Genomic DNA, 27,107 nt, shown 5'->3' with positions numbered 1-27,107 from the left:
TCATTTTTGTGAAAGAATAGGTCTCTAAAGAGCAAGGTTGCAACATGTCAGCCATGAACAACTGAAGTGGTGTTATTACAAAGTTTAACAGTTTATGAACCAGAGCAAATAACCCATGAAGTGACAGACCATGTATGGGCATGTGCTGAGACGCACAGTGCCTAAAAGGATGTAAATGTGTAAAAATTGTGTATGTTTCTGTTCTGTGTCTTGTGTACTGTTTGTTTGTATATGTGTCTTTCTTGCAGCTGTTACATCCAAATTTTCCCTTGTGGGACATTTAAAGGATTATTCTATTCTTCTATTCTATTACCTTGGCCTCCAGTAACACAGTGAGGAACCTTGGAGTCATTTTTGACCAGGATATGTTCTTCAATGCACATATTAAACAAATATGTAGGACTGCTTTTTCCATTTAAGTAACTTCTCTAAAATTAGAAATATCCTGTCTCAGAGTGATGCTGAAAAACTAGTTCATCCATTCAATACTTCCAGGCTGGACTACTGTAATTCATTATTATCAGGATGTCCTAAAAACTTGCTGAAAAGCCTTCAGTTAATCCAAAATGCTGAAGCAAGAGTGCTGACAGGGACTAGAAAGAGAGAGCAGATTTCTCCTGTATTGACTTCCTTTCACTGGCTCCCTGTTAAATCCAGAATTGAATTCAAAATCCTGCTCCTCAGGTCTTAAATAATCAGGCCCCATCTTATCTTAATCGCCTTATAGTACCATATCACCCCATTCACTCTCGCACTGCAGGCTTACTTGTTGTTCCTAGAGTATTTAAAAGTAGAATGGGAGGGAGAGCCTTCAGTTTTCAGGCCCCTCTTCTGTGGAACCAGCTTCCAGTTTGGATTCAGGAGACAGACACTATCTCTACTTTTAAGATTAGGCTTAAAACTTTCCTTTTTGCTAAAGCATATAGTTAGAGCTGGACCAGGTGACCCTGAATCCTCCCTTAGTTATACTGCAATAGGCGTAGGCTGCCAGGGGACTCCCATGATGCATTGAGTTTTCTTCTTCAGTCACCTTTCTGACTAAACATGTGTTAATAGACCTCTCTGCTGAATCATACTTGTTATTAATCTCTTGCTCTCTTCCACAGCGTGTTTTCTATCCTGTATTCTTTCTCTCACCCCGACCGGTCGCGGCAGATGGCCCCGCCCTTCCCTGAGCCTGGTTGTGCCGGAGGTTTCTTCCTGTTAAAAGGGAGTTTTTCCTTCCCACTGTCGCCAAAGTGCTTGCTCATAGGGGGTCATATGATTGTTGGGCTTTTCTCTGTATGTATTATTGTAGGGTTTACCATATACAATACAATATAAAGCGCCTTGAGGCGACTGTTGTTGTGATTTGGCGCTATAGAAATAAAATTGAATTGAATTGAATTGAAAAGTTGTCATCGGTCTGCTGACACAATAACAGCCGTGCTTGAAACTTCCTACAGCATTAACATCAGCACAAAAACTGTGCACCGGGACCTTCATGGCATGGGTTTCCATTTTTGTCCATGTAGTGTATGTGATTAAATTCACTTACAGCTTCATTTAAACATTTTATGAAAAAACGTGTGATTGTGTTTCAGTTTTGTCTGGGTTTTTTTCCCCTGAAATATTAAAGTTTTCCTTCTGTTGCTAAGTTTTACACCTGAGGTTCGCTGTAGTTGTCAATTGCAAAATTAACTGCACAGCACACAATACAAAAAACATTCCCTTACTTCCTCTATAAAAGCCTATGCATGTTAACAGAGGTCCATATTGACAGAGCTGTGAGTTAACACCAGTGTTGGTCAAGTTACTTGAAAAAAGTAATCAGTAATTAGATTACTTCCCCAAAAAAGTAATCCCGTTACTTTACTGATTACTTATTTTCAAAAGTAATTAATTACTTAGTTACTTAGTTACTTTTTAAAAACACGATTTACAACCTGAATAGGTGATAAAGCGATAGCTCTTTCAGCCCAATTCTACTTTTTCTGCATAATCCATCATACAAAATGTAATCAAATGGAAAAGTCTCTTTTTTTTAAAACTTGTTTTATCAGTTTTAATCTTTTAACTTTATGCATCAAGCAAAAATTTAATTATATGCAACATTCTCTGACTTGAAGAAATTAGTTTAACATTTAAACCTATTTTCTGCACATTGCAGCACATAAAATAAATTATTTTTTGTGTTTACACTCAGTCTTTCAAATAGATGCAAGTAAAACACAGCAGAAAATAAATAAAATCAAAGACTAGCGGTCCTGTTGCTCTATTTTCACCTGTAAAGCAGGAGTGGGGTAGGCGGAGGTGTGCGAGTTTCTCTGTGAATTTCCCGTTACGTCGTTGCGCACTCGGTGCTTGTTTAGGGGGTTTTTTTCGCTGTAAAAAGAAGTTTTCTTCCCACGCACAACGGACGCTAATGTTTTTGTCACTTTTTATAGAATCAAACTCAAAGTAAGGTCAGTACTTCCACGCTTTAAACGCTGCACGCTCATACTCTCTCCTGCACTCGATATATTATCCATTGTTGATCTGCACACAGCTGTTGTCACAAACGTCGCACTTGCTTACGTCACTGTCATGAGACATTCTCGCAAAAAAATCACGGTTTTAATAACGCAGTAACGCAGCGTTCCTACGGGAAAGTAACGGTAATCTAATTACCGTTTTTGCAATAGTAATCCCTTACTTTACTTGTTACTTGAAAAAAGTAATCAGATTACAGTAACTGCCCATCTCTGGTTAACACTGATGTTAGTTACTCAAGTTAAACATTAAATACCAAAATTCTGACTGACTGATCACAGACCTATGGGCTGCAGTATCTTCTTCCCTCAGCCTACACTTATCTGGGGGGCTTTCTACAAGACTTGGGAATTTGGCTGCAAGGATTTGCTGACATGCAGCCAAACAAGGAGTATGAGGTTGAATACTGATGTTTAGGAGCATGCTGGTGTTCCAGTTTATCCAAAAGATGTTGCTGGGGTTGTGTCAAGACTTTATGCAAGCACTTTCTTCTGCACCAGAACAGTTTTACAAACGTGGATTTGTGCACAAAGACACTTGTTATCTTGGATTGAAACCTGGAATGTAAGGGTATATTGTATAAAACACCAGTAATTCTCAGTTTTATTATATTGTAAAAGGAACATTGTGATCTGCAACTTACTATAAGGGTTTAAAAAAAGAAGAAGAAATAAAGCCAAAAGACTGAATGCTGGTTTAGCTCACTGGGTTGAGTAAACCAGCACCCAGTATGAGGCGCCCCTGGAATTTCTTCCAGCAGCTATCCTGTTGCAATAAAGGCTAAAAACCCAAAGAATATATATAAAAAGGTTGAAGACAGAAAAAGTTGAAGACAAAAGCTACTGTCCCTGGCTGCCATGTGTCTTGAGGTATCAGAGTGGATAGAGACCTTAAGCATCCTCAGTAATTCTGTCTGCAAAAGAAAGTGCCTCACTGACCACGTGATATATCACACACCATATCACCCTGATCCAAACAAGGATGGTGGAGACAATATAATGAACAAATATAAAAATACGATGCTCTACAGTAAGGACTAAAAGTATAAACGTTTGGGGTTTTTTGTGTTAAATCACTTATTACATTTTGTAATATATATGTATATATATATATATATATATATATATATATATATATATATATATATATATATTCCTTTTAAATCACTGAGAAAGCATTTAAAAAACATACTAGAAACATACTAGCACAAGAAAGATTAAGATTACCAGCTGATAAAGATGATATTCGTCATTCCACATTTCATTTTTTCAAATGTAGCATACGGTTGTTCTTGTTTGCTGGTGATGGTGCAATAAAGAAGAAGAAGAAGCTGGGATAGATTTAAAAATCTCAGAAGGCAGGGTACATTTAGATGTACAAAAAGAAAAGCTGCTAGGGGAAACCTAGAGTCTAACTGGATTAGGATGCAAAAGCAGCTAAGACCTCAGTTCAAGTCCCAGCCAGCCAGCTGGGCCTTTGCCACATGCCATTCCTCTGCTGTCTTTGCCAGCGTTTCCTGTCTGTCTTTAAAAACAAAAAACTGACTGCCATTATCAAGTATTGTGAAATCTTATAAAGAAAATGCAGATTGTTTTGTCAAAAAGGGAACAGGAAACATGACAAATTTACTAGTGTAAGATCCCACGTGTTATGTTTTCCGATCACAAGATTATGAGTGCTAGGTAAGAACAGCAGAGCCAAAAGTGCTTAAATGAAACTTGATATGAAAGCCTGAGGGTGCGGCATCAAGGGTGTTATGCGCAAAAGTGTCATTACACAAAAGAAGATGCACGAATAAGTAACCCGTCATTTGATCAGATTTGGGGAGAATCTGAAATAACAACAAAAACAGGTCACTAAGTGGGATCGTATGAAATACAGATGAGTACATAACAGCTTTACACAAAAAGGCCACTCCCATCAGGGTAGATTCATTCCATGACAGGATAAAGCAGCTTACTCTCAGCATCTTGTTTTGATTTGCAGTTACTTTTCTGTCAAAGCAGAGAACTGGACCCAAGCATCCCAGAAAAATGTGTCCTACTGCATGAACAAACTGTCAAACGGTCAAAGGTTTAGATTTTTCCTTTATTTTGTCACTCATCGATAAGTGTGATAATAGTATTTTTTAGATCACATCATTTTGTAACATTTTAAAGAAACATGTATTTTTTTATTTTTATTTTTATTTTTTTTACAAATAAAGTGCTTTCTTTTAATGGTGTGCTTGGTGTAACCTGCCCGGGTAATCTAAGGCTAATGTCTTGAAATATTTTCAGATTAAAGGTGAATCAAACAATAATCATTATCACCTGACTTGAAAAGATTCAGGTAACTTTGCCCTTTGACTGTACTTGACTGTTGACAGATTTAGGTTTACATTTGATGTGTGAAATGAGGAGTTTGTCTCACCTTCCCTGCGGTGTGTTTAAATGATAGCAAATTCAAAATAATTACTTAAATCAGCAGTTTATATGCGTTTAAATGCCAGGGTGACACACCTATAAACAAGTGGCTCTTATTTCTTAGGAAAAAACTAACAAAAGCAAAGTGAATATTTTGTCATACAGAGGACCCCATGTCATCTTTACAGCTAGCTGAAAAAGGATTGCTGTCTCTTGAAAATGGATTTAACAAACAGCTAAACTCATGCATACGTTGGTATTGTGTGCTTTCTGAGCCATATGGTGCAACCAATGTAAAACTAGGATGTTCTATCAGAAAAATCTTTATTTTATTTAAAAATGTGTATGCTCTTGGTACCAAACATGAAAGTTAATACAGATGAATAAAGTAAAAGCCAGTTTAAATTGCAACTATATGCAAACAGTAAATGGTAAATGGACTGGTTCTTATATAGAACTTTTCTACCCTGATAGAGAACTCAAACAATACGCCTCATTCACCCATTCAGACACACTGATACAAGCAGTTTGTGTGCGTTTGTATCCAAAAGTCGGGTGGCGCAAATGCAAGAAATGCCACTTAAATTATGGAATTATGTTGTTTAAAAGTTACAGATCTATTATATCGCTTACCATAACAAATGATTAATTGACTTCTTTAACCAGAAATTACATTTAAAAACAACAACAATGATAACAATTTGACAACAATTTGGACTGAAAATTTCAAATTTGGATTCATTGCTCCATAAAACTTGTTGCAACTGATTTTCAGTCCAGATAGATAGAATGGTTCCTGTTAAAAGTCTGCAACACAGACATTTTTACCTACAAGATTTACACAGGCTACTGTAGAAGCTGATGGGGTTGTAGTTCACATTGGAAACTGTAGGGGCAGCAGCACGCACATAGGCACTATTCTTCTTCTTCGTCTCTTCTCGCTCCCACTGTACCGGGTAGTTTTTCTCCTGCTCTCCCACAGACTCAAAGTTTTCTGCATCTGTTGTCAAGGTAATTATTTCTGGGCCACGATTAATTAATGTAATTGGCAGTTTTGGTAGGTTTTGTTTAATAGTTCGTTTTCTCTGTAAAGTTTAGCTAGCTGATATTTGTCAACCATCCCCATCAGCAGCGCTGCTACAACGATCGAGGTCCGTATATTAAAAAAAAAAAAAAAAAAAAGTCATTCATACACTCTGCGTTTAGTTTACATTTATGTGTTTATCTTTAACTGAGGGCTTGTATCTTCCCATTCAACCACCTTTACTTTTACTTTTACTTTTAATTCCACAATGCCAACTTTTAAGCTTAAGCTCAGATTTCCTTGAGTATGTGTCCCTTTACAATCATTATATTTTGCATTAATGGAAGTCATGTAAGAAAAGATGTTAAAATGTAAAAGATTTATATATTCACGCTAATTAAATATCAATATTCTTTGCCAAAAAAGATCAAATATAGTGTTTATAGCTTTTTAAAAAATATTTCTCTATAAAATGGTTGCAGTGATTTATTTGGAGCATGCTTGGACACACGGTACATAAGATAAAAACGGCTTTGTGCAGTTCTAATGAGCTTGAAAGTCAATATTTGGTATGACCACCTTTATTCTTCATTATTTTTCATGAAGTCTGCAGAGGTTCTCAGTCATCCAGGTCATGGAGCAGTTTATTAAGCAAATCAGATAATGCAAATCCATTATGAAGTCTTTATCAGACCCTGCTGGATAAGCCTTTAGATCGATGCTTTATGCTTCAATGAATGAATTTTCAAGCCTCAGAGCATGATTTTGAAATTCTGCTACACTTTTGAAATTGCATATTCCTGAAGACACTGCGGCAGATATTTGACATACAAAAATTTAAGTGTGTCTCTAGATATTGCTATTTGAAGATGAGTCCACAAAAAACAACTTAAAAACCCATCTCATCAGGAATAACTGGCAGTGGCAGATCAGTGGGCATAGATACCCTGTTATCCTAAGGCACAGACAGCAAGAACGGAGGACTTCTCAGAGTTGCCGCTTCTGTTCCTACTAAGAGAATTGGATAATATTGGGGAGCTAAAACAGAAATTGCTGTTTCTCTAATGTTTTGTTGTTGTTTTGGTGTTTTCTGTTTTTCTTTACTGAATTTCTAGTAATCCTCATTATGTTTTGGCTTCTTTATCTGTTAAGCAAATGGAAAAGATTACTGAACATGTCTATGTGGGTAGTATTGGCACAAAAAAGGAGTCAGTGTAATCACGATAGCATTGTTACTCTTCATGAAAACCTTGAAGTCCCTCACGTTTTTCTGCATCAACACAAACAAGCTGTAACTGGAAGCTCAACCTTGCTGTGACAGACAACCATTTCCAGCTGCCATGTGATTAATCAGATGAGGAGGCCTAATCCAATTAGCATACTAGCATGCATGTTGGCGCTCCTAAGCTTGCAGCTAGGTCAGGATATTTTTGTTGGAGAGCTTCGCAGAGGGGAGAGAGTGAAAGAGGTACGGGAGACATGTTTTAATAATTCAAATAGAAACGTACATATTATTTTTTGTTGTATGTTTATTACATTTACAACAGCTTTTATTTTTTTGTCCGATATTAACAAGTGCAGCTCTGTTTCTTCTCAAGGTCCTGCACCATGTCCATCGTTAAGATCCACGCCAGAGAGATCTTCGACTCTCGTGGAAACCCCACGGTAGAGGTTGACCTTTACACTGACAAGGGTAGGCCTAAATGTGCCTTCTGGGCCAGTTTTTGTTTTTTGTAGTTAAAATAGTGTTCATTACCTAAATTGTCCTTAAGATGTGGTTATCTATGCACGTTTTGTTTTGTTTGTTTTATTATTATTTAGCCATTTTTTATTCTTCTGTCATGCTTCTGTTTGCATGTACCTTTCCCAGGCTTGTTTAGGGCCGCTGTACCAAGCGGGGCATCTACAGGAATCTATGAAGCCTTGGAGCTCAGGGACAACGACAAGTCTCACTACCTTGGGAAAGGTTTGTACATATTTCCTTTATTTAATTTCATGAAATTGTTGAAACATGTTTGGTTTTTTGGTTTTTAATAAAGAAGCTTTATTACTTAAAGTATAATTCATTTTTTAAGAAAAATACTTTAAATATTGACTTCTTTTTTGTATTTCTATGAGCTATCACAACTCGCCATTCTCTCTCTCTTGTTCTCTTTGGCAGATATGAAAGGGTTAGTGAGTTCCCATTGCCTGTCCTTCTAATTTAAAATAAAAATGTGTCCATCTAATAGTCGATCAGTGTGCATGGTGGGCTGTCTGTAAAGCATGCTGTCATTTCAGTATTGATGATTTGCATGTTGATTTTAAAATAGCCGCTAAAACACTGACTATGGGAAATAACAGAGTTAATTACGCAAACATCTCTTTCTTTGTGTCAAAGTATGAATTTTAGAATCAAAAGTTGCACGTTCTGCTAAATCTATAGCTTTAATATTGAGATTGCACGGGTTGCCCATAATATTTAGAAAAAATAATCTCTAATGTGTCCTTCACAGGAGTCTCACAGGCTGTAGAGCACATTAATTCAACCATTGCTCCTGCACTTGTTGGCCAAGTAAGATCATTTAGTGTCTGCATTTTCTAATATGTATGCTAAGTAACCTTTGGAAGGATTTCCATCGATGATGAAATGCTAATGTGAATCTTACTGTCTGCTCAGGATGTGTCTGTGGTTGAGCAAGAGAGAATTGACCAGATGATGATTGACATGGATGGCACAGAGAACAAATGTAAGTGACAGAAGCATCTGTACTATTATGTACACTACAGCATAGTCTTCATAAATGTCTGCTTGATGACAGATTTCTCATACCTTTAATGGTGACGTTAAACAAATGAAGCATCTAATCAGCAGAATTGCAAAACTGTTCCAATGAGAACAGTTTTGTTTTCTTCTAGTTACACTAAAAGGTTTTTAAATGCTGTGTTTAAGATGGCGTAGTGAGTGAATGTGCAGTCTTTGTCCCCTCAGTCCAAAATTACATTAAAAAGAACCTTTTATTTTAACCTGTTATCAGTCGAGTTTAAAGAAAGGTGCCCATAAAAGGTTTAAGACCTTTGCAAATGACCACTGGATAGGAGGATTATGTAGAGAGCATAGAATAGAATGGAAATATCCTTTATTGTCCCCCACTGAGGAAATTCAGTAATGGTAGGTTTATTCTTCCCCTCATGTATCGTGTTATAACTGCGACACAGAAACTGGAAATCATCCTTCTCCCGATGTCACCAGATGCTCCGCAACACTTATTAAAATGTAGTATACCCATCTTATGATGTCCTCTGCTCTGGCTACTGGCATCCTGCAGTCCTAGGGGCTAGGAAAAGGAACTCGGGGTGTGAACCCAGCAACAACTACAAAAAAAAACGAGTATGTTATATATATTGCACCTTTAAAGATGATTGTCATTAAGCGTTTACAGTCAAATTAGATCCATTTATTTCAATGTGAGACGAATCAAGGTGGTTCATCCTGATTTTTTTTTTATTACTAATGCAATATTATTACATTTAAAATAATTATATACATTATGTTTTTTGTTTTGTTTTTTGTTCATTTACAACTAACAGCCAAGTTTGGAGCAAACGCCATCCTAGGTGTGTCTCTGGCTGTTTGCAAAGCTGGTGCAGCAGAGAAAGAAGTCCCCTTGTATCGCCATATTGCTGACCTCGCAGAAAACCCAGAGGTCATCTTGCCTGTGCCGGTGAGACTTTGTTTATCTGATGGCACGCATAAATTTGCTGGCCTGTCTTCATTCAGTTGACCTTTCAGTAAACCTCTTATTATAATTCTAACATGTCTTATTTTTCCATTCTCTGCATTCATCAGGCCTTCAATGTGATCAACGGCGGCTCTCATGCAGGCAACAAGCTTGCCATGCAGGAGTTCATGATCCTGCCCATCGGGGCTAGCACCTTCAAAGAAGCCATGCGCATTGGAGCCGAGGTTTACCACAATCTCAAGAGTGTCATCAAGAAGAAATATGGCCAGGATGCCACTAATGTGGGTGACGAAGGTGGCTTTGCTCCAAATATTCTGGAAAATCAGGAAGGTAAACATTTGTGCTAAGGATGTATTTCTGTTGTGTCTTATTAAATATATAATGTTGTGTAAAAGAAGTTACACACAAGTTATACGAGAATATTCTTTCAGTAACAAATAATGAACACGTTTGTTCATATGTGATGTTTAACCTTGCAGCTCTGGAGTTGCTGAAGGAGGCCATTGCTAAAGCAGGGTACACAGATGAGGTTGTGATTGGCATGGATGTGGCAGCATCTGAATTCTACAGGGATGGAAAATATGACCTGGATTTCAAGTCACCTGATGACCCGAGTCGTTACATCACACCCGACGAGTTGGCTGATCTCTACATGAGCTTCGTGAAGGATTATCCAGGTAAAATCCTGAAACTGTCTGTTTTTTGCAAATAATACGAGTTGTAAGTAGTCATTTTAAAGTAAGCATAGTTTTTGCTTCTATAATTAGCACAACAGTTTTCAGATGAACTCAAATAATTAGTTTTTTTCCCTAATGATCAGTTAAATGTGGATTTGATAAATTTGCATTGACTGAATGTGCCATTTGTATACAGCAGCAATGGTTGCTGGATGTTGGCCTCTTTATTACTACTTAAAAATTCCAATAAAATCAATTAACTTAATAACTTAATATTCCTCTATTGAATGTAATTGCAGAAGTGCAACAATCAGATTGTGTTGTTGGTGTTTCTTGTCTTGTAGGACTTCTTTTAATAAGTCTTGGACTTATTAGGTTTTAAAGTATCTCAAGTCATAGTAATGTTGTTTAACTGTCCTTCCAGTGGTGTCCATTGAGGATCCATTTGACCAGGATGACTGGGCAGCCTGGACCAACTTCACTGGCAGCACAGACATCCAGGTTGTTGGCGATGATCTGACTGTGACTAACCCTAATCGCATCAGCAAGGCTGTGGAGGAGAAGGCCTGCAACTGTCTGCTGCTTAAAGTCAATCAGATTGGCACAGTTACTGAATCCATGAGGGCGTAAGTGAACCTTTGAAACTCATACAAATGTTTATATAAGTATTAGATTTTAAGGTGTGGGTGACGTGACTGTAATGTTGCTTGAGTTGAGGACAGCTTTATATGTCACTTTACAAAAAACTTTTCGCTTCATTTTCGGTGAAATACGTATCATGATCACTTTGTCGGTACAGCAAAGTATATAAAATAATTTCTTTGTTTAAGTAAGTAGGACAAGCTTTCGTGACCTGGTTCTATGGGTTTCTCTCTCTCTTCAGCATACATGTGTTTATGCCCTTGGTTACTATAAGTAACTGTAAGTGTAATCAAATCTTCCCAACATGTTTCATTTCATGGAAACCCTAAAAGTTGCCCAAATATCCCAACTAAGCTTTAATCTGGTGACAGCGCTGATGATGCTACAAGCTAATGCTAACCAGAGCAATCGAATGATAACGTCATTGGTAGACCTTAAAATGCAAAGAAGAGAGGAGGGAAGAAGAAAGTGAAAAGAGTGAGAAAAGAATCATGAATTGTTGGAATTGCATCATCCATGTAGAATTTAAGGAAAATGTCGTTGCTCTCCACAGGTGTAAGATGGCCCAGCAGAACGGCTGGGGTGTGATGGTGAGCCATCGCTCTGGTGAAACTGAAGACACCTTCATTGCAGATTTGGTGGTCGGCTTATGCACTGGACAGGTAATACTTGATGTAAAGGTTTGACTTTTTAGAACATAAAATGACACTTGTTTGTCTAGAATCCAAATGCCTTATCGTATCTGTGAGAAGGGGATTGGTGCTCCTAAACTGGATGTGGATTTTAGATAGATGACGTGCTTGCAGTGTATAGAATAAAGCACTGTATGAATGTATGGTTAAATCTGACTTTAAAGCACTTTGAGAAGAGTAGAAAAGCAGTATATAAATGAAAGTCCATCCTAATTATAATAATACAACTTGAACAAATGTATTATAAATGCTAAAATAAACAATGCTTTGACACACTCAGATCAAGACCGGAGCTCCTTGCCGCTCTGAGCGTTTGGCCAAATACAACCAGATTCTCAGGTGAGCTTTACTCAACTCACAAGTTTTATCATGCTTTTCTGAAATGAGCATAAAAAGTGTAAAACATGAACAAGTGCTTTAACCTCCTAAGACCCGAACTCTTTCATGGCATACATTTTTAATTCCTCTTTGCTATTTGAGTTGTTTGGGACCTGATTAATGTAAAAACAAAGGATTACGTGTTTGTTTTTCATTTGTTTTTACCTGATTTTTGTTTGTGAGAAAAATGAGATCCACATATGAGGACATTTGCTTTAAATTTTGATAGAACAGTGGCAGTATAATGTCCTTGTAAGTGGATTTCAGGCCCTTGTAGAGCAAAATGTAGTATTTTGGTCTAGACAACCCAAAATATGATGTCCACATATGTGGATCCCAGGTCCTAGGAGGTTAAGCCTGGATTCTATCTTAAGGCCAGCAGGTGGCGCTAGTTGTGGTTGCAAAAAATATTTCTGCTCCCGCAGAAGTCTATGGGAAAATGGCTTTAGTGTGTTTACAGAAGTCAGTGTTTTGACCTCTATAAACATCTTTCTGCTGAGTTTATGCATTCAGTCACTTGTCTTGGGTCATTATTTGTGATATGAACCAGCACACTCACTGGCCAATGAGCATGCAGCTTAAAAGTGAGACCCACCCATCGTCATCACAACGGCTTTTTGCAGTCAAGATGGCAACAGTAAATTTAAAAGTTAATTGAAAGTAAATTTTGTATCAAATGTTAAGTGTGATGAAAAGACCTCTTACTAAATTAAAGAACTAATTTTGAATCTCTCACTACAGAATTGAAGAGGATTTGGGAGACAAGGCTCTCTTTGCTGGAAAAAACTTCAGAAAACCAGTGATAGAGTAAAGGAGTGAAGACTTTACAAATATGTGCATGCACACAAATGCACAGTAACTTGTTTGCTAATAAATGAAAATACATTTCAGCAATAAGGATAAATGTAGAACTACTCACATAAAATCTCCTGTAATACTGAATAGAGAACTACCTGAAACTACTTGAACTCTGACTCTACAATAAAGTTTTCTTCCATCTTAAGTTTCCCTCTTTTTGTGGAGTAAAATAATTATTGAAATCTGTTGGAGTTGACACAATACATTGTGATTATTTCTTTTTATTGTGCATATGTTACATATTTTACTCTGTTGCAATTTTTAAGATGTCTAAACAATGTGATCTTCATAGTATCTTTCCAGATGTTTGGCTTGTACACAGCTTTTTTTTTTGGGGGGAGGGGTTCAGCAGTTAAATTAAAAACAATGAAGCTATTTGGAAAATGAGATGACTCTACCTCTAAATAAGGGGGCCTGCTGACAACATTCAAATCTATTTCCAATTATCTTTTGACCTGCCAGCTTCATTGAATCGTTTGTCTGACTGCTTGAAACAGGTCACAGAGTGGCTGTCTGCCAATTCTCTCATTTTAAATGAGAAGAAAACTGAGATTATGGTGTTTGATAGTCCCACTCCACGAGATCAGCTAGCTGCCCGATTTGGTCCATTTGCTTGCTTTCTTACAGACACTGTAAGTAATCTATGTGTTTGCCTGGATAGTTCATTTAAGCTGGATAAACAGGTTTCCTCTGTGGTTAAATCTGGCTTCTTCCAATTGCGCCAAATTTCAAAGGTCAAACATTTAATACCATACAAAGACCTTGAAAAACGTATCCATGCTTTTGTGACTTCCAGATTAGATTATTGTAACTCGCTCACCTCCAATGATAACAGATGTTCAGAATGCTGTGGCATTTTTGTCTCCATTGCTCCAGTGCTCTCTGACTTACATTGGCTGCCTATTAAATTTCGTATTGATTTTAAAGTTGTGCTGCTTACTTTCAAATGCCTAAACAACCTTGCCCCTGACTATCTCACCGACCTCCTCAGTCTCTATACTCCCAGCTGTTCTTTACAATCATCTGGTCAGTTACCTCTGGCCCAGCCCAGGCACCGTCTGAAGACTAGGGGTGATCGTGCCTTTGCCTCTGTAGCACCAAACCTCTGGAATAGTCTTCCTGCTACTGTTCGTCCCTCTGACTCCATTCAATCCTTTAAAGCACGCTTGAAAACTTACCTATTCGACCTGGCTTTTCCAACTCATTAATTCTCACCGCTCATTAATTGCTCGCTACTCATTTCTCTGGATAATCATGATTTCTCTCCATCTCTACTTACTTATGCTTTTGTTTGTTCTCTATTTTAGCTTGTTTTAATGACTTACAGTTCAGTGTAATCATTTACTGTTATACCTTACTGTGAAGCACTTTGGTGTACCCCCTGGTTTTTTAAACATGCTATATAAATAAAATTATATTGTATTGTTAATAAGATCAGTGTATATTACAACAGCAAAACACACTCATAGTAGTTCGTTCTTGATGTTTTGTTTTTTTAGTTAAACTGACTCCTGATGCTGTTTTTAGTTTTTGTTTTGTGTTTTTCCTTCTCATATGCAGACATGAGAGGATCAACTTTGAAATAGGGCTTACGCTATCCTCAACTATTACAAGTAAATCGCAAACCCTAATATAAATGTGATTCTCCCGTAAAATCTTAAATGTCCAAACCAAAGATGCAGGAAGATTCAGAATATTAAGACTTGTATAATTTTAGAGCATATCAGGACATACATGCCTCTTGTCATTCAGGTAACGCAGCTGTAACGCCTCAAAGCACTTTTTATTGTAAGGTAAAGACCCTACAATAATACAGAGAAAACCCCAAGAATCAAAGGATGCCCTATGAGCAAACACTTGGCAACAGTGGGAAAGAAAAACTCCCTTTTAAGGGGAAGAAACCTCCAGCAGAACCAGATTCTGGGAGGGCTGAGGGAGAATTAAAAACACGCTTAACTGTGGACAGTGATGCTGGTATTCCACCAATTTCCAATGAGCCGTGATGGTTTCTGGGTTCTTCCTGAATATCTCAAACAACTTCCTGTCATCTCAGGGTGACACTTTAGGTCTTCCTCCAGATATTTGCAAAAGTGTTAACACATCGTTGTTATACTTATGTACAGATGTTTGTAATGAAGATCCTGGAATCTGCAGTTTAGAAATGGTTCTACAATTCTTCTTAGATGTCCACTGAGTTCATTGGATTCCCTATCGTCCAGAGTATTGTTCAGTCCAGCGACTGGCAAAAAGAAACTTATTAGTTGTAGTCAGTTTTGATCACTAATTAGATGTTGATGGTGAACCTTCAGCACTACCTAATAAAAGATTTAAGTGCATGTTTGTGTGTGTACTATTGACCCTGTGTGGATTAGAGAAAATCCAAAATAAATTCAAAATTTTGCACCCAATTCTTGTTTTTGTTTTTTTAAATAGACATTTAAAATGTTTGCCGTACAGTATTTGACCCTGGAGAGAGCGCGAGAAAAAGCAGTTCATACAAATCATTAAAAGTCCAATATTACCATGACAGCCATTCCCATGAAGAGTGTGTGCAAACTAATAATAATAATAATAATATTAATAATAATAATAATGATTTATTTTTAACGTTATTATTACATTATATATTAATAATATTATTATTGACAATTTGCAATATGGCGGGTTGCAATGTACATGTATGTAATATTTAATGGTTATTTTGTTTACTTCTGTTTGTGGTGAACTCAAAGCAAATGTGACAACAAAAAAGCTGAACCGCATTAAGTGTATTGTCTAAATCACAGCTTGTGTAGGTGGCGGTCAATGTGGTGTGATGTGTTTCAAAATGCTGTCTAATAACCGCAGCAGTACACACAGTATGGTGTGTTGTTTGATTCATGGCTGCCTGTGCAGCAGCGGTAGCAGCAGCTGCTGGTGGTGGTGATGATGATCATGAAGCCTCGGTATCGTTTGCGCTGCTTGCTGCTGATCCGCGGCACATGCTCAGTTATGTACACCCAGGCAACTTTGAAGTCTTAGCTGTGGCTGCTGAGGTCATTGCACAGGGAAAAAAATAGAGCGAGTCCCTCCACTACACCGCCTCCATTTTGAATAGCCATGTAATAGGGGATTCGCATAGTTTGTGTGTATCGCCCGCTGACTGCGCTGCGTAGTGTCAACAAGCCACATCCAAACATCCTTCGACATGGACGACCTGTTCAGTCCGCGGAGGTAACTTCATTAACTCGCCGCCTTCATTTACGTCGCATTCTTTAGTTGTCTTGAAATGTGTGTTTTAGTGTTTCCCCGCGTTACTTTGAGAGCAGCTTGTGTGAAATAGTCGGAGTGTCAGTGGTCACGAAGTTCGTGCCTGGCTAACAAGCTAGCCAAAATAACAGCGTAACGCTACTGTCTAGTTAGCAGCTAATGGCACGGGCTTGTCAAAACGCTTTTCTGGGCACGGTTATTTCTGCAGCTATCGTGTAAATAATGTCAGTAAATTGGATTAACCTTAGGTAGAGTTTGCAAACATTTATTGAATCGGCTGTGGAATTCCCGTGAGGCATGTATTTACATGAGAGACTGCTAATCGGTGTCAAAATGTTAGGCATGCTAATGTTGATATTTATTATGGAATGCTTAGGTTAACTAGGCAGGATAGGGTTTACTGTCAGTCTGATCTCCAAAAGTAGCACACACTGTTCTTGTAATGGTGTCCGTAGAAATTAGCAGCTCATGTATGATTGATTGACAGGGTTTTGCGATGGCTGTAGCGTCGGATTTCATTCATGTAATATAAGGAAACGTCGCGGCTCACGGCTGAGATTGGCCCACAGAGGCGGAGGGGCGGGATGTTATCGCACTGCTGAAATCACTGTGCAGTCTGTGTGAGGGAAGCTGCTCTGACAAGTTACATGCAAATATTGATCTTGTGCCTGACTACATACCGTACAGCGTTAATTACCTGTTAAATACATGTGTATGCATTTCAGACTGCATTTAATTAAAACAATTGAGTTTAATTTGCTCTGGTGTAGAAATGTAATGCTGCCTGTTTTTCGTTTTTCTTCTGTAATTTCAGGAGCCTAAACAGCACACAGGGAGAGATCAGAGTGGGGCCAAGTCATCAGGTAGCTGCTTTATTTTATTTATTTATTTTTATAAATAAACTATAATTAAGAAATGCACCAGCTACTAGACTCACTGTACAGTCAGTTCCACAAGACTTGTTGAGATTAGGAGGTGTTTTCTGAACAATGTAGCTAAACATGTGTCTTTCAAACCTGCAGGGACTTGCACAGGTTTGCAGTTTCACAACTTTTTCTTATTAGTAGGGCTGCACCAATTTGTATGATAACCACAGCTGTTTCCAGTGATTTTTTGTTTGTTTGTATTATTCTGCTCTTTTTGTGTGTGTATGTATATGTGTGTGTGTGTACATACATATACATATACATACTCGGGTATATTGATTTTCCTTAGATCTTGAGTTCCTTGGACTTTCTCATTGTTCTAAGTATTGGTCAGTCCAATGAGTGCTGTCAAACAAATCCTTTTTAAGGTGGCAAAGAGAAACTACCAGTTGTCAATCAAGTTAATAGGCTTCAGCTTTGTCAGCACTGCCAAGAGCCAGGTCTCTCTTGAAAATGAGATTTTTCATCTCAATGAGATATTTACCTGGATAAATAAAGGACTAATAACAAATAAATAAAAGATTTATATATTTGAGCCTGTGTGAATTAAAGAAAGATATACATGCATCCCTTGTAAATGTTTCTTTCATAGCTAATGTTACATTCCGGTTTCTTCATGAAAATCCTATTATGTAACTCAGCTTGCTAAACCTATTTGATAACCAGAAAAACCTCTAACCATTATTTACTTCATACACATGCTAATAATGTGGTTTTTGTAGCTTTTTCTTTGTAAGTTTTGCTTTTGTTGTCCCTTGTACTGATTATTTAATTGCTGTGGTTTTGGCCTTTCGTTTGTTGCACTGCAGGCCAAGCTCCCAGAGCTGCAGCCGCGGCCTGCGCCTGGTTTGCAAACTCAAACAGAGAGTGAGGAGCTCATGTGGACGCCTGGGGTCAATGACTGTGACCTTCTCATGTACCTCAGAGCTGCTAGGTAAGTGGAAGTCTTGGCACCTTTTGCAAATGAAAAAAAAATTGCATGTATAAAATTTCTTCAGAAATTTACAATAACATCTAATAGTAAATAACTCAGTGGCCTTACTGAACAGCTAAATACAGATGTAACTTTTTGATTACAAAATAATCTAAAACTGTTATGTAACCTTTAATGTGTTTTGGCAGTACGTACCATTATTGGTGTAAAAATACTAAAAGGCAAAGAGAGCCAGTCTTACCGGCCCACTTTTGACACAGTCATCAGGAAAGTGTTACAGATGAGGAAGTACATGCAAAATAGAACTACTCTTGGTTTCGCTATTGTTGTTAGATAATTTCTTTTCTGGTTGGTTGCAGTAGATTTGAGTCAGTTCAGACTCTATTGTGCTTTTTGTTTTGAGTTTTTTGCTGCGATTATGTTGAAGTTAGAAAATATTGAGGCGGTGATGCAGGGATTTAGTGAATACTGCTGTATCTAATCTGGCCTTACAGTTGGGTGTGTTGGTGGTTTGTTGGTATTCAGCATTTCAGCAACATTTTTCATTCGTCGGTACCTGTCAGTTAAAAAAAATAGTGCTCCAATGATATAAATGTTGCTTTTCTTGCTCTTAAGCTGCATTGCTGTTCTCTCCTTTATTTTTTGCCTGATTTATTAAATATCATGTAAGCAGGCAACATAGGAAAAGTCATGTCAAACTAAGAAAGAGTAAAGGTACCCCTTCAGCATTGGTTTCACTTGTTAACATAAATACTTCTGTTTATTTTCAAGGAGCATGGCAGCGTTTGCAGGGATGTGTGATGGTGGATCCACAGAGGATGGATGTTTAGCAGCCTCCCGTGATGACACCACACTCAATGCTCTGAACATGGTATGAGGCACAACTTGAGTCATGTTATTATTTTCCAGCATCATTTATTGCAGATGTATTAAAATCCACAATTATTTTTTTTTACAATTTTAGCTTCATGCAAGTCACTATGATGCAGCAAAAGCTCTCCAGCGTCTTGTTAAGAAGCCTCTGCCAAAACTTATTGAAAAGTGTTGGTCGGGAGACGACGTGGTGAGAGCCTTTTTTTTTTTTTTTTTTTAGTTATATTGCATTAAAGGTTTTTTAGATTTGTGTGTAAGCTTATACAATTTCTAAAGGGTTTAAATATATGTAACACATTTAGTATTTGCGGGTAGTGTAGATGTATTTTGTTTTATTATTATTTGGGCAGTTTGCCTGCATCTTAAATGGTTCTTCAGATAGATTCTAATATGATGCATCTCTGCAGTAGCATTGCGTCTGTAATAGCTACATGTTTTAAAAAGCAGATCAGTAGTTTTACAAGGTAAATCAATTGCATGTTTATTGAAAGCTCCTGTCTGTAATAGTGTTCTGCCTGAATATCATTCAATTTGTTTTGCCTCCTTTCTGTTGCTCCCTACAGAAACGCTTCATCAAAGGCTTGAGACAATATGGCAAAAATTTCTTCCGCATTCGGAAAGACTTTCTCCCCAACAAAAAGACTGTAATTTCACATTATGTTTTTGCAGACAAAGCAATTTATAATGATTGTAACATGTCACTGTTGTCACATCTTTGATCAGAAAGCCATAACATGACAGTCATAACATGACTATCTGTGTTCTTGTCATCAGGGAGAACTGATCACTTTCTATTACCACTGGAAGAAAACACCAGAGGCCGCAGGAACCAGAGCTTACCGACAGCAGCGCAGGCAGCCGTCCTCTCGCAAAGCAAAAACCCGATCTGCAGCTTCTCCTTTGAACGCACAGTCTCGAAATTATTCAGGTAATCCTCATAAGCTTCTTTGGAAAGGTGTTCCCAAGTCTGTTGAATGGAGGGATAATTGTAAAATCCAGAGGTTTGGCAGTCCTATGAGCTGGACTTTGTGTTGGTCTAAGCTGTTTTTGGCATGTTTGTTTGTTTGTTTGTTTTCTTGTAGTGGATGCAAGTTCTGCCAGTGATGATGATCTTGATAGTGAAGACAGTGAACAGGAAAGCAAGAGCTGCAGTCATTGTGGCACAACAAGTGAGTTTTAGTTTTAGAACAGTGGCTAAAAGCTGATAAAGAAAGCTGTTTTTAAACAGTTAACAGTGAAACTTGTACCTAAAGCCATTTTTCTTGTTACAGCTTCTAAGGATTGGCACCAGGGTGGGAGAGGCAACCCTTTGCTGTGTACAAGTTGTCGTACTTATGAAAACAAACATGGATGTCTGCCGTCAGCCCCAAAGTCAGGAAGCGCTCCGTTCATGTTTAAACCTGTTAAAGTGGAGGAAGAAGTGAACAGCAAGCATGCCATGAGGACACGGCGTAGCAGAGCACCTGTAAGCGTGAGGCTGGCAGATCAGCCACACACTCACTATTACCAATGACATTAGATTACAATTAAATTCGATTTCATAGCTTTAAGTCTTGCTTCACCTCTTTGCAGGTTTTGCGAGTAAGGGATACTTGTCATCCTTGTTTTAGGTTTTAACAATATTAAATGTGTGTTCTGTTTTGTTTTTAAAGCAGTTATCATCGTTACGAAGTGGCCACAGAAGGCTTACAGGCTCCCCGACCAGTGAGGATCAGCAGTCCAGTAACCAGCCCTCCCCGAGTGGATCCATCTCCAATTCTTTGAGATCGTCTTCCACAGATACTAAGAATGAATCCACAAAGAAAACAAACAAGGTAGAGCATGATTACCTATTCGTATACTTGTTGGACCTGTTTGTGATACTAGCTTGGTTGTTTGTGGGTCACTTTGGTTGCTGCCAAACAGTGGAGTGTGGGTTTCTTTTTTTTTTTTTTCTTTTTGCCTTGACAACCACATAATTTTTCAGGAAAAGGACTAGATGTTACAGTCCCTGATAATGCATTGCTTTAAATGGAGAGAGTCTTGAGGGATGGCTGTGATGAGGAAAGGCAGCCCAGAAACTTTACCTGCAGCACACATCGTTGTGTGCCTCAACTTTCGGTCTTTTAACAAAGCTAATATTTAAACAGCTGTGTGCACAGCATTATGATGCGTGTATAGTTCTGTCGGTTGGAGTCATCTAATTTGTGGAGAGTAATGACATTTTTGTCCTCTGCAGAGGATAAAAGAGGAGGTCACGTCACAAAAGTCAGCAAAACGTGTACGGGAAAGTGCTGCTCAGGAGCCCGATGAGCCTGAGAAAGTAACACCTAAAAGGCCAAAGACACAGGTGAGAGCACATGAGCACTTATTGAAAACTAAAGCTGCAGTAACACTTTTATGATGATCCTCATCATTTTTGTAATGGTAAAAATGGTAATTGGCCTGTATTTGTATAGCGCTTTTTACTAGTCCCTAAGGACCCCAAAGCGCTTTACACAACCGGCAACCTTCCGATTACAAGGCGAACTCCCAACTCTTGAGCCACGATTGCCCCATAATATCTAAGGAAAACCTGTTGTTATTCAGTATATATGAAAACACAGTTACTGTAGACATGAATTCACTTTTAAGTACAATATGAACCAGGGTTTTTGGTGTGTGTGTGTGTGTGTGTGTGTGTGTGTGTGTGTGTGTGTGTGTGTGTGTGTGTGTGTGTGTGTGTGTGTGTGTGTGTGTGTGTGTGTGTGTGTGTGTGTGTGTGTGTGTTCCTCCAGGATCCACAGAGCTCGCGTTCAGAGGGTGAGGCTGAGGTCGAGGAGGAAAGCTCTTCAGAGAGCCGCAGTGCTCAGGACGATGGCAGCAGTGACACCAAAGACATCGATCAAGACAACCGAAGCTCTTCTCCCAGCATTCCCAGCCCTCAGCAGGGCAACGAGAGTGATTCTGACTCATCTGCCCAGCCCAACGGTGTTCCATCAGAGCCGGTTGCCCCCACTGCTGTGTTAGCTGACACACCGGTCCCCCAAGCCCTCCCCTCACAGCCTATCACTCCCCAGCTACTGCAAAGCATACCCTCTGCAGACCCAGCTCAGAGCCCCCCTCCTCCCTCTCCAGATCCCCCTCAGGCCGCCACTGGCCAGTCAGCTGCCACAGTGGGCACAAATAGCCGTGCACAGCCAACCCCTCACTGTATTTCCGGTCCACCTGCTCTGCCATCATCATTGGAACAGGAGTCTCCTGTTCCTCCTGCATTTCAGATCCCATCCACTCTCAACTCTGCGCAGCCTTTGCAGCTGCATGGTCCATCACCTTTGCCCCCCCAACGACCCCCATCCTTCTTTAGGGATGGTCAGCTCCACCAGCCTCCTCTTCCTGGTCCTCAAGTCAAGCCTCCTCCCACTACTCCTATTCCACCTTCACACAAACAGCTTCCCCATCAGTCTGCTACACCTTTCCCCCAGATGCCCTCTAATCTTCCGCCGCCTCCTGCTCTAAAGCCTCTCAATTCCTTGCCCAACCAGCATCCTCCAGGTGCTCCCCCTCCACCTCTTCAGCTTATGCCACAACCTTTGCCTGTGCATTCACTTCCAGGCCAGCTTCCAGTGATCTCTCAGGTGCAGACAAACTCTGGAAAAAACATGACTTCCTCTTACTCACCTGCTGCAGCCTCACACCCCCTCACCTCTGTAACACCCGCTGCTATTGGCCCTGTACCGAGCCTCCAGCCATCATTCCAATCTCTTCCTCTGAGACCTTCGTCTGGCAGCGCTGCAGGAGGTTCACAAGTTCAGGTTAAAGAGGAACCTCTTGATGAGATGGAGGAGGCTGAGAGCCCACCGTCTCCACCTCGAAGCCCCTCACCAGAGCCAACCATTGTCAACATGGCAAGTCATGCCAGTCAGTCTGCACGGTATGTTTTTTGTTTGTTTTTTTTGTTTTTTTTAAAGTCAGTATTTATGTAAAATTGCAAAAAAACAATCCAGGTTTTACTTGACAGGTGCAGTAAAATCACCTGAGAAATGTCAGTCCAGCATTTTTTCTCCTTTTAAAAGATGTTTTGACCTGTGAGAAAAATATGTTTCCCTTTTGCGTTCAGCACTTCTGTCCGAGAAATGTTCTTTACTCAGCTGAGAAATTCTCCACTAGGCTCATTATCTCCTCTCTGAACTTGCTTGTCTGATATTTTTTGTCCTGGGCAATCAGTGTACAGTGAATTTTTACCAGCCACAATACAATAGTTGGTATTGTTTTCATCTTTTCAGTGTGTTTGTGTCAGCAGATAGCATCACAACTCAGTATGATGCACTTGTTAAACTATGCAGGAGCGTAGCTGAGATAAAAATCAAAGTCCAGTGCAAAGAGTGTGTGAGAGTCTGTGTGATGTAAGAGTCTGTGATCTCAAGATGGCAGTATTTTTTCTTAAGTTTTATATTTTATTGTTCTTTACACCAATTCTTGAAGCTTTAAACAAACAGATGTGTGAGAGCAATGACACCTAAAAGAGTAAAAGTATTGGAGCAGAGCCAAAGAGCTGAGCAATGCAGCTGAAATGGACTGTAGACTGTGGTGGTAATTTTATGTATCAATACAAGTCACACTTTTCATATACAAGTAGTCATGGGAACTACTGTTACAGTAGCTGCTTTAACCGTGGGCCAGTTTGCTGCACATTTTGCTTTTTCCACCAGCCCCAAAAGATGTGAAAAGAAAATACCTCAAATTGACTGGATGTATTTCTGTTTGTCTCCAGTCAAAATTTAGATTTTGATATTATTAATTTGTTGTAAAGCGTGACAAAAAAAATTGAAAACACAATAATTGGCAGGATAATAAACTCACACCAACCCCTCAGCTAGTCTGGAAGTTCACACAAAATGATTCATTCTTCGACTAGAACTTAAGTTGATCCAAAATGCCCTTCAAATGTTTCACCAGGCTTTTAAATCTACTAATGTGTCTGAAGCTCTTTGTATTGGGAGACTTAGATCAAAATCATAACATTTACTTTTATTTTCATTTCCAGATAAGTGATGGACGTAAGGCAATCAAACAATGAGCATAAACAATGTTGTAATACTGGTTCTTGATAAAGTTTCTTAATAGCTGAGAGTAATTTAATAAACATACATAAATGAGTTTCAGGTTAAGTGAAGAAAAATCTCAATGCTTCATTTAAAGAACAAACTAAAATAGACATTTTTGCAAGCAAATCAACATTAAATGAGAGTGTTGTCTAAATTTCATTCGACTTTGCGTCTATGATATAAAAGCTAAACTTTTTGAATGATTTGTAATGCAGTTTTGTGCATATGAAGCTGATACTCAGTGCTCATAAATGCATATCTGTTAAATATTTCAGGTTTATCAAGCACTTGGATCGTGGCTACAACTCGTGTGCCAGGACAGACCTTTTCTTTACTCCACTGCCATCCTCCAAGCTGGCCAAGAAAAGAGAGGAAGCTGTGGAAAAGGCCAGGAGAGAAGCTGAGCTCAGTGCTCGACAAGAACGGGAAAGGGAGAAGGACAGAGAGAGAGAGCGGGAAAGGGAGGCCGACAGAAGTGCTGTAAGTGCAATATTCTTTTAATTTCATTTTTCCCCTTTTTGTTACATAAAACATGTCAACAGTTATCTCTCATTTGCTTACAGAGAGCATCCAGCTCCTCTCATGACAGTCGTATGAGTGAAGCTCAAATGGTGGCTCAAGGCCACGGACGCCCCTCCTTTGAGCAGCCGCCCACCACAGTAGCAGCCGTTCCTCCCTACATTGGCCCAGACACACCTGCCCTGCGCACCCTAAGCGAATACGCCCGACCCCATGTCATGTCTCCCACCAACCGCAACCATCCTTTCTATGTGTCCCTGACCCCTGGTGACCCTTTGCTGGCCTATCACATGCCTGGCCTGTACAGTGCTGAGCCTAGCCTCAGAGAGCGTGAGCTGAGGAACCTCAGAGAGAGGGAGTTACGCGAGAGGATGAAGCCTGGCTTTGAGGTCAAACCCCCAGACCTGGAAACCTTGCACCCTGCTGTGAACCCTATGGAGCACTTTGCAAGACCTGGGCCATTAGGTCTTCCTCACATACCTGGGCCCCCACATCCCTTTGCGCCGTTCCATCCTGGGCTGAACCACCTAGAGCGTGAAAGAATGGTGTTGGCGGCACCTCAGCTGCGCCCGGAGCTGACTTACGCTGAGCGACTCACTGCAGAGCGGCTTCACGCTGAGAGGATGGCTTCAGTGGCGACTGATCCTGCTGCCAGGCTGCAGATGCTTAATGTTACACCCCATCATCACCAACACTCTCACATTCACTCCCACCTCCACCTGCACCAACAGGACCCCCTCGGTCAAGGTGAAGTTAATTATTCAGCAGTATTCAACATATCAAGGTCTTAATATTACTTTAGCTTTTTACAATAGGTCTTTCTTTTTTCTTCAAACAGGTTCAAGCCCTCATCCACTAGTGGATCCTCTGGCAACAGGACCACGTTTGGCCCGATTCCCTTTCCCTGCAGGCCCAATCCCCAACCCTTTACTTGGCGATCTTCCTCATGATCATGAGATGCTGCGCCACCCACTATTTGGTTTGTAGTCTTTAATGTACTCAGTCACAGACCACATCTTGACTCATTTCTAAGTTCCACTGGTTCACTGTGACCTTGTTTAAATTTGAAAAGGAGCAGCGTATCCACGAGAGCTGCAGGGCCCAATTCCTCCGATGTCTGCAGCTCATCAGCTTCAGGCCATGCATGCTCAGTCTGCAGAGCTGCAGAGGATGGCAATGGAGCAGCAGTGGCTGCACGGGCATCACCTGCATGGAGGCCCTCTACCAGGTCAGGAGGATTATTACAGGTGAGCTCTCTCTATTCGGTCACTTTAGTAATTTGAATAATAAAATTCTCTATCTGAAATCACGTTTGACCATTTAACTGCACAAGGTACAAATTGAAATTGTACTTTTCAGTTGTACTTTTACATCATTTGCCAAAATGTCCAACATGCAGTCAACACTGCTCAGGGGAACTCATGTCAATTGTTACACGTCATTGCACCATCTAACTCTTTTTCTGTTTGTCAAAAGCCGTCTGAAGAAAGAAGGTGACAAGCCATCTTGAGTCCAAGGAGGTGCATGCCCTGAAACTCTAAACTTTTACCCAATACTGTGTACTTTTGAAACTGTAAGAGAATATTTTGTGTCATTTTTGTTTGTTTTAATATATTTTAGAAAAATATTTGTGGATCTTTATGTGCATTCCTTGTTCAGCACTTAATGCGACTGTCAAAGTCCGTCTGAGATTTTCATATCACTAGAAAATTTATACTACTTTATTATTATAATATTCAACACTGATATAATAGCATTATTAATAATAATATTATTATTCATAATAATAGCATTATTAATAATAATATTATTATTCTGACTCTTATGTGAGATTCAAAGTGACTCTAAAAAACTTGTTTGTTGTGCAGTCACTTAAAAATGAGCTAAAATTCAGCTCTTATAAAGGATATGAAAACAGACTGACTTTGGTGTCAACTATAACTATCTCTGTAATGATTTCTAAAAGATTTCCTTGTACAGAATGACATTTAAATCAATGTGTGGATGATTGTAATAACCTAGCATGACTCAGTCTTCAGTTTTCACCAAACTAGAGTAGCAAGTTGCATTGTGGTGTTTAGCCTTTGAAAGCATAGTAGAGGTTGTATGTACTCCTAAATCTGCTAAATATTTGTTTAAATCCGAAAGTTTTATATATCAAGATATCTTTTCACACTATAACCGAAGCTTTTATTCACTCATTTTTGAGATTGTACCTATATGAGCGAGTTGATATAACAGTAGTTGTGAACACTCGACCCTTGATCCAGCACAAAAGTAAGTCATAAGCTAAAAACAGTATATAGTATTATTAGTTGCAGTGACTATAATTGGACCATGATCTGTCTTTACAGACAGTGTTTTAATTGATTTTATTAGGAAAGCGTATTTACAATTTTAATGAGAACAACTTAATTGGATCGAAACTTCAGCTTGAACATTTTTAAAAAGAACTGCCCAAATTCAGTATTTATGTGACATGATATGAAAGTGTATCCATGACATATTTATTTCAATAAATATTTCTGAATTGACACCATGTCCTATTTGCACTTCCTGCTCTTCCTGTTTCCCAAAGAGACACTAAAAGTGTAGTTGAAATACTCACTTTGGTTAAGGCAGTTAATTCTC

The 27,107-nt window shown here is 39.1% G+C and overlaps 2 protein-coding genes across 6 annotated transcripts; both read left to right on the top strand.

Moving 5' to 3' along the window:
- The first annotated feature begins 5,838 nt into the window (after positions 1–5,838).
- eno1b (enolase 1b, (alpha)) lies at positions 5,839–13,054 on the top strand. Of its 3 annotated transcripts, XM_084928624.1 has the most exons (13): positions 5,867–5,927; positions 7,262–7,408; positions 7,539–7,633; positions 7,811–7,906; positions 8,436–8,494; positions 8,600–8,669; positions 9,511–9,644; positions 9,770–9,992; positions 10,142–10,339; positions 10,764–10,965; positions 11,535–11,643; positions 11,954–12,012; positions 12,793–13,054. In XM_084928624.1, exons 3-13 carry the CDS (start codon positions 7,549–7,551, stop codon positions 12,860–12,862), a joined length of 1,305 nt encoding a protein of 434 aa, XP_084784750.1. In that variant the 5' UTR covers positions 5,867–5,927; positions 7,262–7,408; positions 7,539–7,548; the 3' UTR covers positions 12,863–13,054. The 3 variants fall into 3 exon arrangements, with proteins under 3 accessions (XP_084784749.1, XP_084784750.1, XP_084784751.1); XM_084928623.1 differs by lacking the exon at positions 7,262–7,408 and having other exon boundaries at positions 5,839–5,927; XM_084928625.1 differs by lacking the exon at positions 5,867–5,927 and having other exon boundaries at positions 7,251–7,408.
- A 2,753-nt stretch (positions 13,055–15,807) lies between these two features.
- Positions 15,808–27,010, top strand: rereb (arginine-glutamic acid dipeptide (RE) repeats b). 3 transcript variants are annotated; one of them, XM_084928621.1, is made up of 17 exons: positions 15,808–16,122; positions 16,973–17,021; positions 17,894–18,018; positions 18,790–18,889; positions 18,983–19,081; positions 19,455–19,535; positions 19,666–19,819; positions 19,974–20,060; positions 20,163–20,356; positions 20,544–20,705; positions 21,110–21,220; positions 21,648–22,783; positions 24,233–24,437; positions 24,521–25,223; positions 25,315–25,455; positions 25,555–25,723; positions 25,953–27,010. In XM_084928621.1, exons 1-17 carry the CDS (start codon positions 16,097–16,099, stop codon positions 25,984–25,986), a joined length of 3,576 nt encoding a protein of 1,191 aa, XP_084784747.1. In that variant the 5' UTR covers positions 15,808–16,096; the 3' UTR covers positions 25,987–27,010. The 3 variants fall into 3 exon arrangements, with proteins under 3 accessions (XP_084784747.1, XP_084784746.1, XP_084784745.1); XM_084928620.1 differs by having other exon boundaries at positions 15,809–16,122; positions 20,547–20,705; positions 25,549–25,723; XM_084928619.1 differs by having other exon boundaries at positions 15,809–16,122; positions 25,549–25,723.
- Positions 27,011–27,107: the final 97 nt, after the last annotated feature.

This window comes from Perissodus microlepis, chromosome 5, assembly GCF_051167445.1.
Source record: "Perissodus microlepis isolate ML-2025 ecotype Zambia chromosome 5, ASM5116744v1, whole genome shotgun sequence".
Taxonomy (NCBI): Eukaryota; Metazoa; Chordata; class Actinopteri; order Cichliformes; family Cichlidae; genus Perissodus; species Perissodus microlepis.
The sequence above is the reverse complement of the archived record's forward strand: the minus strand, read 5'-3'. Positions and strand labels throughout refer to the sequence as shown.

Excerpts from the sequence above, each read along its gene's own strand:
- rereb (XM_084928619.1), top strand. The coding sequence starts at position 16,097 with ATGGACGACCTGTTCAGTCCGCGGAG. Across the intron at positions 18,019-18,789 it reads ATGTACCTCAGAGCTGCTAG|GAGCATGGCAGCGTTTGCAG; the intron begins GTAAGTGGAAGT and ends TTTATTTTCAAG. Across the intron at positions 19,536-19,665 it reads TTCTCCCCAACAAAAAGACT|GGAGAACTGATCACTTTCTA; the intron begins GTAATTTCACAT and ends TCTTGTCATCAG.
- eno1b (XM_084928623.1), top strand. The coding sequence starts at position 7,549 with ATGTCCATCGTTAAGATCCACGCCAGAGAGATCTTCGACTCTCGTGGA. Across the intron at positions 9,645-9,769 it reads AGGTCATCTTGCCTGTGCCG|GCCTTCAATGTGATCAACGG; the intron begins GTGAGACTTTGT and ends TGCATTCATCAG. Across the intron at positions 12,013-12,792 it reads AAATACAACCAGATTCTCAG|AATTGAAGAGGATTTGGGAG; the intron begins GTGAGCTTTACT and ends CTCTCACTACAG.